The sequence below is a fragment of the Labrus mixtus genome, chromosome 14 (genome assembly GCF_963584025.1).
Source record: "Labrus mixtus chromosome 14, fLabMix1.1, whole genome shotgun sequence".
Taxonomy (NCBI): Eukaryota; Metazoa; Chordata; class Actinopteri; order Labriformes; family Labridae; genus Labrus; species Labrus mixtus.
The window spans coordinates 27,269,918-27,286,289 of record NC_083625.1 but is presented as its reverse complement, the minus strand read 5'-3'; the positions used below and the strand labels follow the sequence as shown (position 1 = coordinate 27,286,289).

General features: G+C 40.9%; 1 protein-coding gene across 1 annotated transcript in view; it reads right to left on the bottom strand.

The window, feature by feature from the left end:
• Positions 1–443: 443 nt before the first annotated feature.
• Positions 444–16,372, bottom strand: part of LOC132988749 (homeobox protein PKNOX2-like) — a 142,728-nt gene continuing 126,799 nt past the window's right edge. The window contains exons 13-17 of the mRNA XM_061056321.1: positions 11,641–11,833; positions 7,449–7,591; positions 5,277–5,491; positions 2,989–3,740; positions 444–1,119 (exon numbers count right to left, since the gene is read on the bottom strand). Of these exons, the coding sequence (XP_060912304.1) occupies positions 1,061–1,119; positions 2,989–3,740; positions 5,277–5,491; positions 7,449–7,591; positions 11,641–11,833 (1,362 nt within the window). The 3' untranslated portion in view covers positions 444–1,060. The remainder of the gene's footprint in view (positions 1,120–2,988; positions 3,741–5,276; positions 5,492–7,448; positions 7,592–11,640; positions 11,834–16,372) is intronic.

Below are 16,372 nucleotides of genomic sequence, written 5' to 3'. Positions count from 1 at the left end.
TAAAATGTTTAATGTGCTAAAAAATCATGGAAGTAGAGCGCTCGTTTTCTGTTTGACTTTTTGTTACAACCATAAACTCTATAAATTTAGTCTCAGTGACGTCACCCATTAGTTTCTCAAGTGGATTTCTGAAGCCCAGGACGAAGCTCACTGTGCTGGAAATTTAACTTTAAACTAACTTTCAGTCAACCCAACCAAAAGGCAAAGAATTGGAGTTAAGGCAGCAATTTAGCCTCATGTGTAACTTGTTATTCTGCATTATAAGGGGTCTATGTGCTGATTGGGAGGGGAGTTAATTATCAACAAGGTGTATGAGGTTTTAGTATGTTTATAAAAAAAGAAAATAAACTTACTAACTATATTTCATCTGCAACAGAAACCCTGGGCTATCCTCACTAATAAAAAGATGTGATTCTTGAAGATATTGAAGAAGGAAAAAGCAGTTATTGTACAAATTCCATTTATTTAGAATAACAAACAATACAAGACACTTAATAAAAACATATTTTGTTTGCTGATAAATTCAATAACACCAGAATGATACAAAAAAAAGGAAGTGGAAAAAAGCAATACAATATCACATATAAAATGAAACCCTTTTGAAGCTCAGGTACAGAAATCAACGACTTCTAAGGAATGATTTTCTGTCTCTTGATCATCTACGTTCACTGTAGACTTCCACGACTTACTGAATACTTTCAGATCAATACATTTTCTTTTCTTTGTGTTCTCACACCTTGAATACAACAGCCACTTTCACCTGCATGTTTTCCTCCAACTATAACACTTCCAAAGAGACAAAAAAAAAGGATGCAACCGCTGCAGATGTACAAATGCTGAAAACTGAGCGATCAAAACGCATTGACATTTCAAGTCAAAACACTTTTCCATTTTATTCTAAAAGAGGTGATTTTGTGTTCAGTCTGCATGTAAAAAAAAAAAAAAAAGGAAATATAAACCCTGATTGCTGTCCTGTCCCCAGTCTTTGTAGGTAAAGCATTCTTACAGCTACTTTACGACCCCCCACACCGTTATCACATTGATTCAGTCCGCAGGAGGCCTAGTAATGACTAAATGGTGCGGTCTCCTTCAACTCATGGTACCCCTGGTGGTTTGGCTCTGTGAACAGACAGAGAGGGCAGTTAGGGCTCTGAAGTACCACAGATCTATCTCTTCTACATCAGCCAGTACTTTAAAAAGGTTAAGATAGATAGGCATTTCAGTATGGCTTCACAAAGAAAGAAGAAATATCAATACATCTACAAGAAGCAACTTCAATCAATTTAAGACGGGGAAAGTTACATTTAACAGCCTCTTCATTGTAAGATTCTTTGAAAAGGTTGTGTTCTGTTTTCTAAAGGGAATTTGGGCAGGCAATGGTGTTTTCTTAAGACTTCAGAGTATGATAAGTGGGCAAGGACACATCTTTTACCCCACAGCATTTACAAAGGCTATTTTCATTTGTGCACAAAAATGACAATTCCTTTAAGTTTTGGGCTGAGCTGCTGGAGTGAATGCACGACATTTACCCCGACTTTAGCTGAATTTTTACCCCAACTTTAGCTGAACTTTTTTCCCTTTGTAAATTTTCCGTGTGTGGTTAAGGTGAGCCAGTGTGTGAACTCAACGGGTAGTATTGAGGAAGATCACTGCAAGTGATCTAGCAAGGGTGATGACATTTACATCATGCTACTGTTGTGCAACCGTTGTGCGACTGACTGTGACCTGTGTGATCTTCATGCACGTAATGAAGCTGCTTCCTCAATCAGTCAACCTTTATTTAAACTGGAGAGAACATTGAGGGGGAAACTCTCATGTACATCTATCCTCATCACCCTCATTTACTCATGTTGGCCAGAAGGTTCTCCTCCACGCTTTCTTCAATTACATGATGCATCAGTATAAATGCAAAAACCATCATCACAGTGTAACTCAGCTTGTGTGAAAACAACTTTCCACTGCTGTTTTATAAAATGTTCTACATACAGAGGCACTGATTGTCAACAGGCAACTGCTTGGGGCCCCAGACCAGTGGGGGGGCCCTGAGGGCTCACAAACTTTGAACCACAACATTGGCCCAAAATGTTCACATTTTGCAATTACAGTAGGAAACCTCCCTAAGGGGGCCCCATCTGACAGCACTCACTCACGTTACCTTGCTAAGCGTTGCATGCATTATTGCTGATGAAACTTTTTAAAGTTTTTTAATGGAAGTCAACCAAGAAAAATTAAGAGGAAGAGGAATTATCCATCCATTGGAGAGGAAACAGACACAGGAAGTAAGTAAGCGTTGGTTCAATGGCAGATATAATGGTAATAAATGCGGGTTTAAGGGCTCCCAATTATTTCTTGACTGGGGCCCTAACAGACTCTAGAATCACCACTGTCTACTGAACAGTTTGGTGGCCTCTTGGGTTTGAAGGCCTTTACAGTATATGGCGTTGTGTTAACTTGTTCAGCCCTGCCCATGCATTCATGCAGTAATTATCATCATGAGGTATTTTCATTTATATCTATTATCACACAGGAGTTGTGCTTTTTCTTTTCATATCCTTTCACTTTTTTGCCATCATATCTAATTGTACATTCTGGATGTCTTTTCATTATGTATTATATGAAGAGAGCACCAAGTTCAAGGTCAATATTCACCCTGTGAGCGGTATACTGTAATATATATTATTCAATCTCATCTTATGCAAGAAAAACATTTCAACATATCAACATTGATATGCAAATTTACAGCTTTGATGCATTTTTTTCTCTCAATTCTTTCCTCAGCTTACTCAGATATGACCTCACTCTGTATTCAGCATCGGTTCATTAAGAAGAGCTTATGAAGTCTTGTACTTAAAGCACTCGATATTCATTTCCAGAGTGTGTATCTTTAGTGTGAAGGTCACTTGATAATTTTCTGTACATCCCAAATGATGAAGACAAAAATGGCCACCAACAGAATGCGTTTGATTGTGTAGATAAGTGTTACAGTACCCAGGCTCATATTCTCCTCAATGAGTGGCCTCTTCTCGCTGCAGTTCACCACTCTGCCCTGAGCTGCTCCCAGAATAGTCATGATGTCCACCAGGCTGATCTTCCCTTCCTCTTTGGCCTCCTCCACCTCCTCCGACAGCTCCTTCGCGGCCTCCTCGCGCTCCTCCAGCTGTTCTTGGGTTAGCATCGCGTTCAGGCCCTGCCCTGCAGTAGCATTGCCAACCTGTGGAGGCGCCAGCGAGCAAAACGCCCTCACGTTCCCATAGGACTTCAGGTGGGCCACATTGGCGCGCAGGAATAGCAGGAGGACATTGAGGTCATTCAGCGGGCAGCCGAGCCTACCCTGTTTAATCAGATCCAGGGCTGGGAGGACCTCGTATACAGAGATGAATGTGGTGTCCCAGATGAAGAGCCGAAGCAGGCTGAAGAGGACGATCGGCGCCAACAGGACGTAGATGGCACCGTTAGCCACACTTATCACCTGGAACACCAACTGGCCAATCATTTTACACTGAACCAGCTCGGGGACCCAGTTCTGATCCCGCAGCATGCCCGTGCGGACGAAGCAGCTGAACTCATCCTGCAGGAAGGCGGAGAGGTGGAAGTAGGCCAGGTAGAGACAGGCAGCAGTCATGAAGGTCAGGAGGAGGAAACCCCGCAAGAAAAGCATGCTAACAAGGAAGTAGGACTTCTGTTTGCAATGCATGTATCTCTCCAGCAGAGGGTACTCAAAGTATCGCTTCCTCTTGGCCCTGCACATGGACAAGAAGAAGAAGAAGAATGTCAGAAACATGTTTTTCTTCATGTTCCTACAGCTAAACATTCACATCTGGGAGCCTCCCAACCAAACCACAGGTTCTACTTTTGACTACAAGGAACTGCCAACCACACATCCAGCCCTCTAATACACATGTTAAGAGCCATGTGCAAGGGTATATTAATGGTAGAGGCTGAAGGAAGGAAATCTATGTCTAACCTTTCCCAAACCACATTGTCCCAGTTATCAACGGATCTCCTGAAACATTTGATTATTTAATGTTACTTTGCCTTTAATTTACCAGGAAGATTGAGATTAAAAATGTATTTTACAAGAGAAACCTGGCCAAGGTAACAGGCAAACCCTATCATAACCACATGGTTCTCTGCTACACTCTGGTACACTGCTTATAACCCGGTACATTCTCCTGAATCAGGAAAGTTTAATTTAACCCCTTTGAACCCAGCTATAATTCTGATGTACACACTGACTGACTCCTCCCTACTTTCTCTAAATGTTAATTTTTGATGTAGCCCATGAAATCACAATGACTTCTATGATACATGTAAGAATAAGTAATGATGTTATCAACAGATGCACAATATGATGAGGCAAAAATAAATATACAGTAGGACAGAGCTCTTATCTATTGGTTGCAAACGGAATAAAGGCTCCAGATAAAAAAAAATTCACGTTGATTTTAACTAATTTAAAAAAAAATTAAAAAAGTATTTCCTAGCATACATTAGTCAGAGAAATCAAAGTCTGATCTAACTGTTATAGTTTTTTTGTTTTGTACTTTTAGAGGGATGATGAAAATGCACCCTAACTCAGAACCTGGTGGGAGGTTCCTTTCAAAGATTCAGATGTCAAATAAAGTTTTGGAGCAGTTTTGCACTCAGTAAATCAATCAACTCAGAACATAGAATAGTACATATTTAAGGGCCTGTGTCCACTACGGCAATTATTTTGCAGTGGCCCCCTCACATTTACAATACAAAACCAAATGTAGCTCAGTGTTTTCAGCACATTAGCGTCCTGAGCTCTGTCTCTTGGCTCACACAGTCTGAGTTTGAAACAGTTCAACTTTTGGAACACTTCCATGCTCATCATTGTCACTTCTCCCAGACCAACCAATCAGAATCAAGAAGGGGCGGGACTTCTGATAACAGCTGTAAACAACAATGGTGGAGAATAAAGTAATCAGACTTGTTTTTACAAGGGTACAATTTTCAGGGAATGCTGCTGCTAACGCCAGGACACAATTACTTGACAACATTTTCATGATATCTTTGAGATATTTCCTGGAATAAAAGCAAATATTAAGCATACAAGGTTTTCAAAACAGACCTTAAGGACACAAGGGAAGTAAAAGTTAACTTTTATAAGCTTGCAACAATAAGCGCCAGGGAGAAGCTGTCTGAAACGGAGGTCGTGGGTGCTGCCTGTTAATGGACACAGGCCCTAAACACAACGACAATAAGGAGTGATGACTATTCTCCCTCCAAGCCAACAGTCCCTGGTCTCTTACCTTTGGAGCTCGGCCTGAAATGTGAGCGGGTTCTGAGTGTTCTGCCTCATATCCAGAATGCTCTGAGCCAGCCGGACGGAGCGGTTGTACGACTTGTCTAGTTCATCAATGATGAATAGCAGGTCGGAGCCCAGAGTGGGCATTACGAGCTGGCGCCAGATCAGAGCCGGAAGGTACATCAACACGGCCATGGCCATGAGAGAGTACGGGAACATCTGCACAGACAATGAAGAGAGAAGGCGAGGAAAGAGAAGAAGGAAAGACCCAGACAGAAAAAGAAGATTCAGACAAAAGAAAAGAAAAGACAAAGAGAATGGGAAGAGAAGGAAGAGAAGGATGAGTTAACAATGGCTTCAAAAGGGAGTATTACAAATTCACAGCTACAAGTTAAGAAATATTTCTCTGTGTGTGGGTCTCAAATTCTTATGCAAGAACCTTTCTGGATAAAGCTCCAAACACCTGCAGTGCTTTCTATAAATGGTTCACGCTAACATTTTCAACTGAAGGTTTGCCAGTAGCAGAAAATAGTGTTAGCACTTTTAACTGAACTCATGGAAGTGAACTCAGAATGCAGACTCACTGCAGAGTGGTGAGTTGTGCTCTCACTTGGAGTAGAAGTCGACCACTTCCTTCACAGTGGTAAAGTGGGCCAGGTGCTACTTCACTGACTAACTGATCTGATATATACTGTAAGGTTAATGCTCAGCCCCGTCAGTCCAGCTGTACAATACACTCAGACTGGGTTCTGCTGACAAGCCTGGGACCAATAGAGACAGCGGGGTGCTCGTACATTGCTGGTCTTGGGAAGTCATGTGACCATGCAGCTTCAGTTTTTGGGTAAGGTTAAAAAAAATGGATTTTTTTTTTACAGTGAATGTCAAACATACAACTGTATAGTGTTCTGCGTATCTCAAGTCAAGGAAACATCTCATTTTAAGATATATAAAACATAAAAAAGGGCTGAAGATATTCTTTTTTCAATGTTTGAACTCGGTTCACATTTGCCAATAATCCCTAATAATGTGCAATGATGTTCACTGACACCGTTTCTCGCTCAAGTCTCAGTTTCAGACCTGCGTTTATTGTTGCTAGGTTACTACAGTTTACCTCCACTTCCCTCTGAAATGACCACTCAGTCTATCTTAAACAGCTGTTTCCTAATATTTGCTTTTATTAAAGGAAACATAAAAACAATGTAAAGGAGTCATGTCTCTGCATTAGCAGCAGCTCTACCAACTGGAAATTGTTCACTAGAAAAGACGAGTCAGATAAGTTTCTTCATTGTTTTTTGCAAAGCTGTCCTATCCGAAGTCCTGCCCATTATTTTTTCTATATATTTTTTGTTGAGACATTTGGACTAGAAGTAAACTTAATTTGCTGACATTTTGTAAACGTGTAAAGATCAGGTCTACAGTACTAGCTTCAACTCGAGTTTGCCTTGATTCACCAGACCATCAAAATTCAAAGCAGAACTTGAAGTACTCCACTGACCTCCATGTTACCATGGGAACATAACGTTAATAATTAAATAATGAAGGAAGAAAGAATGCAAAATTAGGCTGTGGCTCAATTGGTAGAGTAGGTTGTCAAGACACCTAACCTCAAGTTCCTCCCGCTGCTTTGTCGGCGGCATTTGAATGTGTATGAATGGGATTACTTTACACTGATGGACACTCTACATAGCAACCTCTGACATCAGTGTGTGAATGGGTAGGTGCAGCGCTTTGAGAAGTCAGAAGACTCAAAAAGCTCAAGTCAATTCACCATTACAGTTTGTTTGCAGCTCATGATGATATCTTTATGAATAACCAAATGCTTCCCAAGAATTTTACATATGAACCACATGCACTTGTCTGTTGGTTTGACATCCATAAATGAATATTGCACTTGGCTACACCACAGGTGGCAATGTGGAAGTAAGTGCTTCTGGGGGCTGGAGCCTTAAAGCGACCTGAGATGTAATATCTTATTTCAGACAGAGGCTAAACTGAGGGACCATTAAGAGTTTAATAATGTTTTTCTCAACTGTAAGTTATGTAGAGCTGCTCTAGTGGAGTCCCAGGGTGAACATTAAGAGCTGTAAAATGAGCATATAGGGTCCCTTTATCACCGCCAGCCAATCTTGATGGGAACAACAAGACAAGCGAGCTTAATTAGGATTTCTCATCGTACCTTGTGTACCCAGAGTGAGCGCTCCTCGAAGTTCCCGTCGCTGTCAAACTCGTGATGCATGAGAGAGTCCCAGCAGTACGTGTCCACATAGCTGGCCTGCTTGATGGTGAAATTGCTCGGGGGGAAACAGCTGATCTGAGGCCCTGCAGAAGAAACAAATGTTGATCTGTAACATCATCTGCTAATGTGGGGAATTACTTTCTGCAGCATATTTTCATCCTGTAAGTTACCTCTCACACTTCATATCTTCCAAACACTCAAACACATTCATATACAATCTACTGCAAGATAAATTGTTCTCTCTCCCCTTCGTGGAACAGAAATCTACTGAGCAAATCATATGTTCCTAAATGGCAACATGGCATTAAAAAAACCCTTTCTATGCTCCTCCACCTTATATTTAGCTTACCTTGATACACCCCACATCAAGTCCAACCACTTAAATCCCTGCCCTGCACCCGTCTGTCATTTTCCAAGGGTGCTCCACCCTTAAACAGAGAGCTTTAGAGGGAACAGAGTCAGGGTGTGCCCAGAGAAACACGGAGCGTCTATTTTTTCACAAGCACGCTCACATCTGCCCAGCATTCTGTAAGTAGTAACATGTTGCTTCTAATTTACTGCCAGGATGGGATTTCTGCTGCCAGTCCCCGTCGTTATACAAGCAACCATTACAAGGTCCAAATTATGCTACTGTGTGTGTGTGTGTGTGTGTGTGTGTGCTATTATCAGCCACATTTCTACATATTGATAGTGACACCTAGAATATAATTATGGCAGCTGAGGTCCCCGTGGATTACATTCATTTTAAAAGTGACCTTCCATGTAAATACACAAACAAGAGGTTAGTGCTTTTATTTTTAGACTGCACACTGAAACACCAGCCTCTGACTAAACATGTGTTTTATATGTTGGTTCACCTCTCACATGCTTGACATGTTATTATGTCCATATTGAAAGGGTTTCCATGTTATCTTTTTCTGCTTGACCTGCTACACATCTGTCTTTGTGGTCAGACCCCGACAGGTTTTCTTCATTAACGAGCTCTTCAATGTGTTTTAGGTTTCTCCTTGACTCCGTTTCTCGGCATATTCAAATCTTTGTTTAAGTTTTGTCACTTTTGTTGTTGTTCGGGATTGTGTAAGTAGTTTTAAATTCAACATTAGCAACAGAGCACGAGTTATCACGCCCACCTAGCTCGCCGCCATAACCAGAAGTCATGGTTGTGATGTAAAATGTAATTTTTATTCCATTTCAAATACGGCAGCATTTTCAACTTTATTCAAATATGATTTTTTTGGTTTCCAACATTGCCTATATATGGACAGTGTAGACTTATACTCATTATTCAGATTTTATTGTGGAAATGAGAAAAACATTCTTCACTTCACTTCCTACGCCTGGCCCAAAACTCGTCTGTTGCACAAACATGCATCAAATAAAAACATTTTCGAGGCCAACATTATGAGGCTGATGATGAGAACATTTTGTTAAAGAAGTGAGCAGAACACTTTATTATTAATTCTAGACAACATATAATGAGATAATTATACACTTTACTATAATAAAGGTTGCCTAAAGTAATTTATCACTTTTACAACCCTTAAAGGCATGCTGGAGCAAACTATACATTCTGCTGCTGAATATTTAATAGCAGCAGTAGTATCAATTTGAGTTTAGAGTACATAATGTTACCGGCTTTATGTTTGATCTTAAATCAAGCTGAGCACCATAAATAAGAAAGCTGCACTGGATTGGTGAGTGTTGTGACACAGTACTGTATGTTCTCATGCAGCATCCTGTTGGAACCGATTTTTCCCACAGTAGGCTACATGTGTGGGTGCACATGTTGACAAGTCAATCTAAATAAAATCCAACAGCGCAGAACTTCTCGTCACATCTTGTAACATACTCTCTTCCCCCGTCAGCTCAGATCTCCTGTGAGCCATTTTGGCAAAGTGAGAGAAGCTTAAAATCTGTGTCTGCTCATATCTGCTACTCCCACTCCCCAGCTAACTCTGGCACATCATCCCTCATATTTGTGTTTTGTAGTGTAATTCTTGGCTGTGAGTCCAGGTGCAAGTAAACCATACTGCAGACAGCGGAGCAATCACACAGGCGTTCAGAAAACCGACAACCTGGCGGATAGGCAGCCAAGATCCATTAGCTGAGCCGTGCTCCCCCGACACCACATCATGTTCTGCAGCACCCCCACCCTCTTGTTAATCAACACATCCTCTCATTTGACTCAAATCAAGGGGAGCTGCCACAGAAGAACTTAGCCTTGTAATTAGAGCGTGCCGGCGTTAGTGAACGCTGCTCTCAATCTTCCCCCCGTGGCAATTAGCATCAGGAGCAGCAGGCTGATTGCAGACCGGCCCCGAGGAGACAACGTTTAGTTCAAAGTCGAGGGAGTCAGCGCTCCTCAGTAATGGACTCCACTGAAGACTGCAGACATGCCACGTTTTTCTTTGGATCGTCAAGCTGTGCTTTTCTGTGCTCAATGACCACATCCAGCTGCTTGTGGCCATGTTTCACATGAAAAAAACTGAACATTTTTATTTTTATTTCCATGTAGTCTGAAACATTCTGAGAAGGACGCCACATTTTTCTAAAAGTATACAGGACTTCTTATCCCAGGAGATCCTTTCCAGGACTTTAGACTGCCCGCATGCACAGTCTAGTCATACTACGGTTACAGCTCTCTTAGGACATTTAAAATGACTTCTGTCCTTGTCTCAATATACAAGCAACAAGGGAAAATCGAATTATCGACGGAAAACATGTCTGAAGATGTTACAGTAGGTGGCGTTATGCCCCATTTTCAGCAAGCAATTGGACATTGTTCCAGTTTACCTTATGTCACATGACAAAAAAAAAATCACAAATAAGTTGCAAGCAAGCAGCAAACTGGTTTTATGTTGAACTCTGAAAACATGGACACATTTGTACATTTAGTACATACTACTGGGCTTTACTTTTGGGACCAGTGATGTGCACGTCCAGCTTTCTTCAATGCTTTCATGCTGTTCGACTCTGGAGCAGGTGCAGAACGCCTCGGCCAGTTTGGGTTCGATTGAGGTGAATGCAGGAGTTAATTGATCCCCAACCGAATTATCTTTGTGTGTTAGTCTGACTGTGAGAAATTTCAGTCTGACTAACATGTTTACATGCATTATAAAAGTCAATTTTCAGTCTAACTGACACAATAAATTGACTTTTCTAGACATCATCAACAAAAATGTCCTTTTAACAGACAGAAACCTTGAGCAGAAGCAGACTTATTTTGAACAGCCCTCTTCTACTCGTGTGTTGAGCTTGCATTTCTAACCTTCAAAATCCCTGAATGTTCAGAAAGTAGAACCACCTACAGTAGCAGCGACCTTTTAAGGGGTTGATTAAGACTTTATTTAGACCCTTCAGTACAAAAGGACTGAGTTCCCTAAAGACCCAACTCCCTTGAGAACACCTCCTACATCGGAAGGCAGCTTAAATTAAACCAAAGAGCAGTCAATACATCTAAAAATGGAGAATAAAGGAGTTGTATTTTCAGTAATTTTGTGTAGTCACATCACCGTTGCTTCTCATATCTATTCATTTGAGTGTGTCTTAATGGAATCAGCTGTTTATGTCTTCCTTTTTAAGACTACATGTTTAAGTATTCTCTCCTGCATTCCTCACAGCACCCTCATTTTCTTCCCAAAAGCTCCGGTTGTTATCACTCTTAATATGTAAAGCTGCCTTAAGTAAGGATGCATCTGAGAGCAAAGATAAGAGCCTGCTGGAGAGGAGCTCGGATACGCTCACTTGTCACGGTTCAGGACTTTTAACTGCAGCTCAGAATTGGGTCACTTCCGTCAGTACATGAAAAAAGTGTATTTCCGCGCGGACACTCTGGATTAAAAAAAACACATGGAGGCCAGAGGAATAATAAGTGCCTTGGTATTAGTATGTATGATATTCCTCCTTATCGCAAGTTCAACTAAGTGCAGTTAAGCAGCTAAATAATAAACAATTCAAGGACAAACAGAGCATGCATACTTTACAGAGGACACTGCATAGAAGCTGAAACACAACCGCGGAATAGAAAATAAGCCCTCATGAACGCAGGGTGTAATTAAGGGCAGAACCAACTGGAATATAAAACAAATGCCCTCAAACATTTTCCAGGAGAGGAAGACTTTTTTCTGCTCACCCAGGGAGATCTCGCGGGCGAAGGCCATGCACACGAGCATCAGCGGCAGGCCGACGGACACAAACTTGATGACCTTGTCCAGGGGAAGCTCCAGCTCCAGGTGCTGGATCCGGTTTATCACCGCGCCGTCCTGCAGCAGGGAGTCAGATAGCATGGCCTTGGCCGCTGCCTGGGCGATGGACATTTTGCACACCTACACAGGAGATAAGAAAAATTGTTTAGTTTTTTGACACATTCAAGCTGGCGAGGAAGATATTGTCAGATCTGAGCGCTGTAAGAACAAATCAGAGTCATGACCCGGGCCACATGTCACTGCTTGGCTCTGCTATCTCATCATCTCTGTCATTCTTCTGTGTGTATTGTATATATTGAAGCCTTTAAATGAACTGTACTGACAAAAAAAACCATCAGTTTTCAAGTGGTGAAACGTTTTATCAATAGCCTCTTTCAGATTGCTTTTTCCTCCATTTCACCATAACTAATCTTAGCTATCATCACGTCTTTGTACATTCATATTGATTCCACGACGGCGTCCTATTCTTGTCCCAGTCTGTGAACTCACATTGCGTTTCTGCGTTGCAGAAGCACGGCACAGCGGTAGCTCCACATAAACACACAGCGCTGCGCTCCTCTACTGGCTCTGATGAAACTGTCTGTCCCCTGTAATTCATCTGTCGTCAGGGGTGTAAACATGTGATAAATGATCCCTCCACATGTGGAGTTCATGCTTATCTGGATCTTTTAACATTAGCAGTTTTGCACCAATAATTGCTCCATTAAGTTCAGTCAGAAATGCTATCAGCAATATTCAAAGTTCATGTTTTCTAACTTTTTTACAACTCAATCCCCAAGTCACAATTCTAATGATTCATATGATCAATTCAATTCGCAACAGTGGTAATGCTTCAATTTCCCTTAAAATATGTAAGAAACATAATTTTTGACATCTAACAATGAATCCTGACTCTACACAATGAATATTGAATTTTGACTGCTGATTATGTTTACATATCTTAGATTTACATTTCAGGTATCTGTAATCGTCGCAATGTAATTTCCCCTCATGGGATTAATGAAAAATCCACAAAAAGACACGCACATCCCTCAGTGGGTGCTGGATCCAAAAACACACATTGGTAAAGAAAAGCAAACCACACACCAACAAGCTCCTGTTTGAAGGATTTATTGACAAGTGGCATTCAAGCCAACATGCTGTTCCCCCTCGCGGGATTACAAAGAATAAAAAAAGACAGACATGAAAAAAAACGACATTTCTTTTAGGATGACTGTATTGAGAATGTCGGTTCCTTCGTTTAACTAGACAGAAATTAATCAAGAATATCAAAAATAATATATTACAAAGTTCTTATGAAAGGGATCGTAGATATACTTGATGCCGCAAGTTTAAATCCAAAATGAAGTGGTTGTTGTTTTAAATGTATAGATACATTTCCACAATTCACAATCCATTAAACAGGTTGATCATTCATTGTTGACTTCCTTATTCTTACCGTTGAAAAGCAGTTTTGAAATAGTTGAAGCTTACACCATGTTTTCACTGTAATTGTAAGACAACCTTGAGAGCAGCAGATGGTTTTCCCATCAGGAGTCATTCGATTAAAAGTCCTTTCCATAACATTAATCTAGATAGTAGTTTAAAAACATGATGAAATGAATAACCGTCTTACCTGAAGTCTTCCAGATTTCTCAGGTGCAAATTATGATCTTTAATGTCTGCAGAGCCAAAGATGTTCCCCTAAAGGCCCGCTCGATGCTGGAGAGCTGTTTAAGTATTCAGGGAGGATCTCTGTAAAATGAGAGGTTGGATCTGGGCTGAACCGGGCCGAGCCGGGCCTGGCTCTAATTACAGAGAGGACATCTGGGAGCATGGAGGCGCCCAGATGGTCCTGACTGCAGCAGACCTGCAGTACCCAGCTGTGTGTGTGTGTGTGTGTGTGTGTGTGTTTCTGGGCAGTCCATGCTGAGAGGCAGGGTGGCTGTGGCCCACTTCAAACAAGTGAACCATCGCCCGTGGCTTTTCCAGCCTCTGTCATTGAGGGACTATTTTTACTGCACTTCAGCCCTCAGAGCTGCAGCTAGCTGACTTACTGTACCGTACAGCAGGGATGGTGTTTCTGACCTCTGCAGCTCGATGTGTTTGAAAAACCAACAGTGTGAAAAATTATATCTGATTGAGTGGATTTGACATACAGGAACACTTTTGAGGGGAATAACTGTGTTGTGCTGTTTTTCTTTTTTTCTTTTACTCTGTACAGCCAGGAAGGACTCACAGAGAAAGAATAGTTCAGTGCTAACTGTGCACTGAATAAAGTCCAACATGGACAAAAACAAATGTCTGTTCTGTTCAGCTCTACTATGTTTAAATATGAATATTCTCCACCAAGACTCCTGGTCTGTACTCATGCATTTGTCAGTGTGAGTCTTTCCTTGCTGTACCTATTTATGTATTCTACTGCACCAGAAAAGACAAACTTTGGGTAGTTTGTACAGGCTCCACTCAATACCTGTGAACCATGTTTCTTAATTTGAACATATATGCAGTGCAAATGTAACAAACCAACTTTTTGACACTTAGGAGATGTGTAAAATATCTGGATGTAATGTAGAATGTGTTGCAAATCAAGAGACACTTCATCAGAATTATTCAGTGCAGATGGTGAATCCAATTGCAGTCTAGAAGCATTACTGTGTCATTGGTCGATTGTTAAAACGCCCAATGCACAGGTAAGAAAACAGCACTCTCAGGTTCATTTGTCGACCCTTTGTCACTCTAAACTCGTCAGAAGATGTCAGCTTTGTCTTTGGTCAAACCCCTCAAAATATACTGACGCTGTAGATACCCCTCCAGTGTCATTTCTGCTGTTTGAATGTGCTGTGGCAGTAATTGTGTTGAGTATGAAGAGTCTGCTTAGTCTGGATGTCTTGGATGACGGATGTGTCACATAAACATAAGACTTTAATCCAGACCATTGGGGTTGATTCTCCTAAAAAAGTCAAGGAAGTTGACTTTCTTTTTTTTGTTTTCTTTTTTTCCTCGATTTTATGTTGGGGATACTTAAGGCTTGATTTCATAGGACAGTGGACAGAATAGGAAATCCTTGAGAGAGAGAGTGGGACATGACATGTGGGAAAGGAACCCTAGCCGCTTGGAGGACTAAAGTTTATGAAACACTCATATCCAGTTGAGAAGCTCTACAATGTAAATTTAAGTTAATGCACACATATCAGTCGTAGGCTGAGACATTGCCACATGTGGCTGATTTCCTTTATCCAAACAGCACAGTTAGGTTGGTCTGGTTGAGCTGCAGTTTTGATGTCCCATCCCTTCCTTTAACCAAAACACAGCTTAAACATCAAAGATCTCTCAGGTGGGTACAGTCCACAGCAGAACCCAACCTTGTGTCACTTTGAAGAAGACAATCCTGGATATAGAAAGTTCAAAGACTCCTGTGTTAGTATTCATTACATTTCCTTCCACTGTCCCTCAAATATGAAGGGTCTGCTTAGTCTGGATGTCTTGTAACTGTTTTACATAAGTGTGTTTATTTATTGCAGTTTTGTACTATCTAAATTATCTTAGTACATTTTAGACTTTTGTAGACTGATTTTATCAGTCTTGTATTATCTGTCTCCTGTTTTTCTTTTTGATTTAATGTCTGTCTTCTGATTATTTCTGTAATGACTCGATGTCAATGTAAATGAGGGTTGCCCCTCAATGATCTTTCGAGTATAAATAAAGGTTGAATAAATACTTGAATGAATGCACACTGGGTTGCAGGAGCCTCATTTATCATGTCATATCAATCATCAGGTAATACCCCTTTGTTAATAGCATCAAATAACTAATTAAAACTAAACTTCTCTGCTAAATGAACGATTGGACATTAATAAGCATGATAAGAAAGATATATAACTAGAAACCATGTGTGAGGAAAAAATAATTTGTTGTGTATTTCAATTTCATAGTTTGACCCATGTCCCATGTCACCTTCTAAGTTATACTACAGCCAGTCTGTAGGCAGAGCTTCAAATATTTTAGCTTCTCTTTTGGGGAGTTGTTGTCATTCTTGTATACAGTCAATGGTGTAGACTCACAAATATGACATGCAGCTTAGCTAGCTTTGCACAGAAACTGCTGTTTGAAATTCCTTCAGAGGGTTATTGTTGACTTTTATACAGTGAGGATATTTGAGAGCCTGTACTTTTTCTACATTTACTAGTGTAAAAATGGCTGTGAGTGATGTAGAATAATTGATCCATCATATTACTTCTACTTTAATAAAAACGTGTGTTTTATCACCACATCATCTGTTGTCTCCCCTTTACATAAAGCCTTATTTGAAACCATGCAAGAACATTTCCTCCTACAAGAAACTGCTGCTGAAGGAGGATGAAAGTATTTTTGATGCACAGAGTTGATGCAATTATACAAAGACCTTTTCAGAGGGCCCGAAACTGTGCCAGGATGCAATTATACCCTCAGTGAACAAGCCATGTAAAAACAATACAATGTAGCACAGCCACAGCAGTGATTACCATGCACTGAGAGGGAGCATGGCGGTCGGGCGCTCTGTATGGGCTCTTTCATGGCAGAGGCCCTGTTGAAGGTGGGAGAGCTTTTCGGCTGGGCGTTAAATCACAGGCTTCTGCAATAAGCAGTGGGTGGGAGAGACAACATGTGACAGGAAAATGAGGGAAGTAAACCAATATT